We start from the raw sequence: 223 nt of genomic DNA on the forward strand, positions 1-223 counted from the left end.
GTAGGCGTCGGCCAGTTAGCAGCAGCAGCCTCTCTGTAGTCGCACGGGCCTGGCATGTACGCTGTAGCTCGCGGACCTGCTGCTGCTGCTGCTGCTGCTGCAGCTGCTGCTGCTGCTGCTGCTGCTGCGCTTCTTGGTGGTGCCCCTAAAGCTGACGCCCCGTAGTAATCATCTCTTGCACCTGCTGCTGCTGGTGTTGCTGCTGCTGCTGCTGCTGCTGCTG

At 62.8% G+C, this 223-nt stretch overlaps 1 protein-coding gene across 1 annotated transcript in view; it reads right to left on the reverse strand.

Annotated features, from left to right (window-relative positions):
- The window catches only part of EMH_0044540 (uncharacterized protein), a gene marked incomplete at both ends in the record, with an annotated part of 5,163 nt that overhangs the window by 289 nt on the left and 4,651 nt on the right, over nucleotides 1–223 (reverse strand). The window contains one exon of the mRNA XM_013495969.1: nucleotides 46–221. Within this exon, the coding sequence (XP_013351423.1) occupies nucleotides 46–221 (176 nt within the window). The remainder of the gene's footprint in view (nucleotides 1–45; nucleotides 222–223) is intronic.

This window comes from Eimeria mitis, genomic scaffold, assembly GCF_000499745.2.
Source record: "Eimeria mitis Houghton genomic scaffold, Emh_scaff1849, whole genome shotgun sequence".
Lineage (NCBI taxonomy): Eukaryota > Apicomplexa > Conoidasida > Eucoccidiorida > Eimeriidae > Eimeria > Eimeria mitis.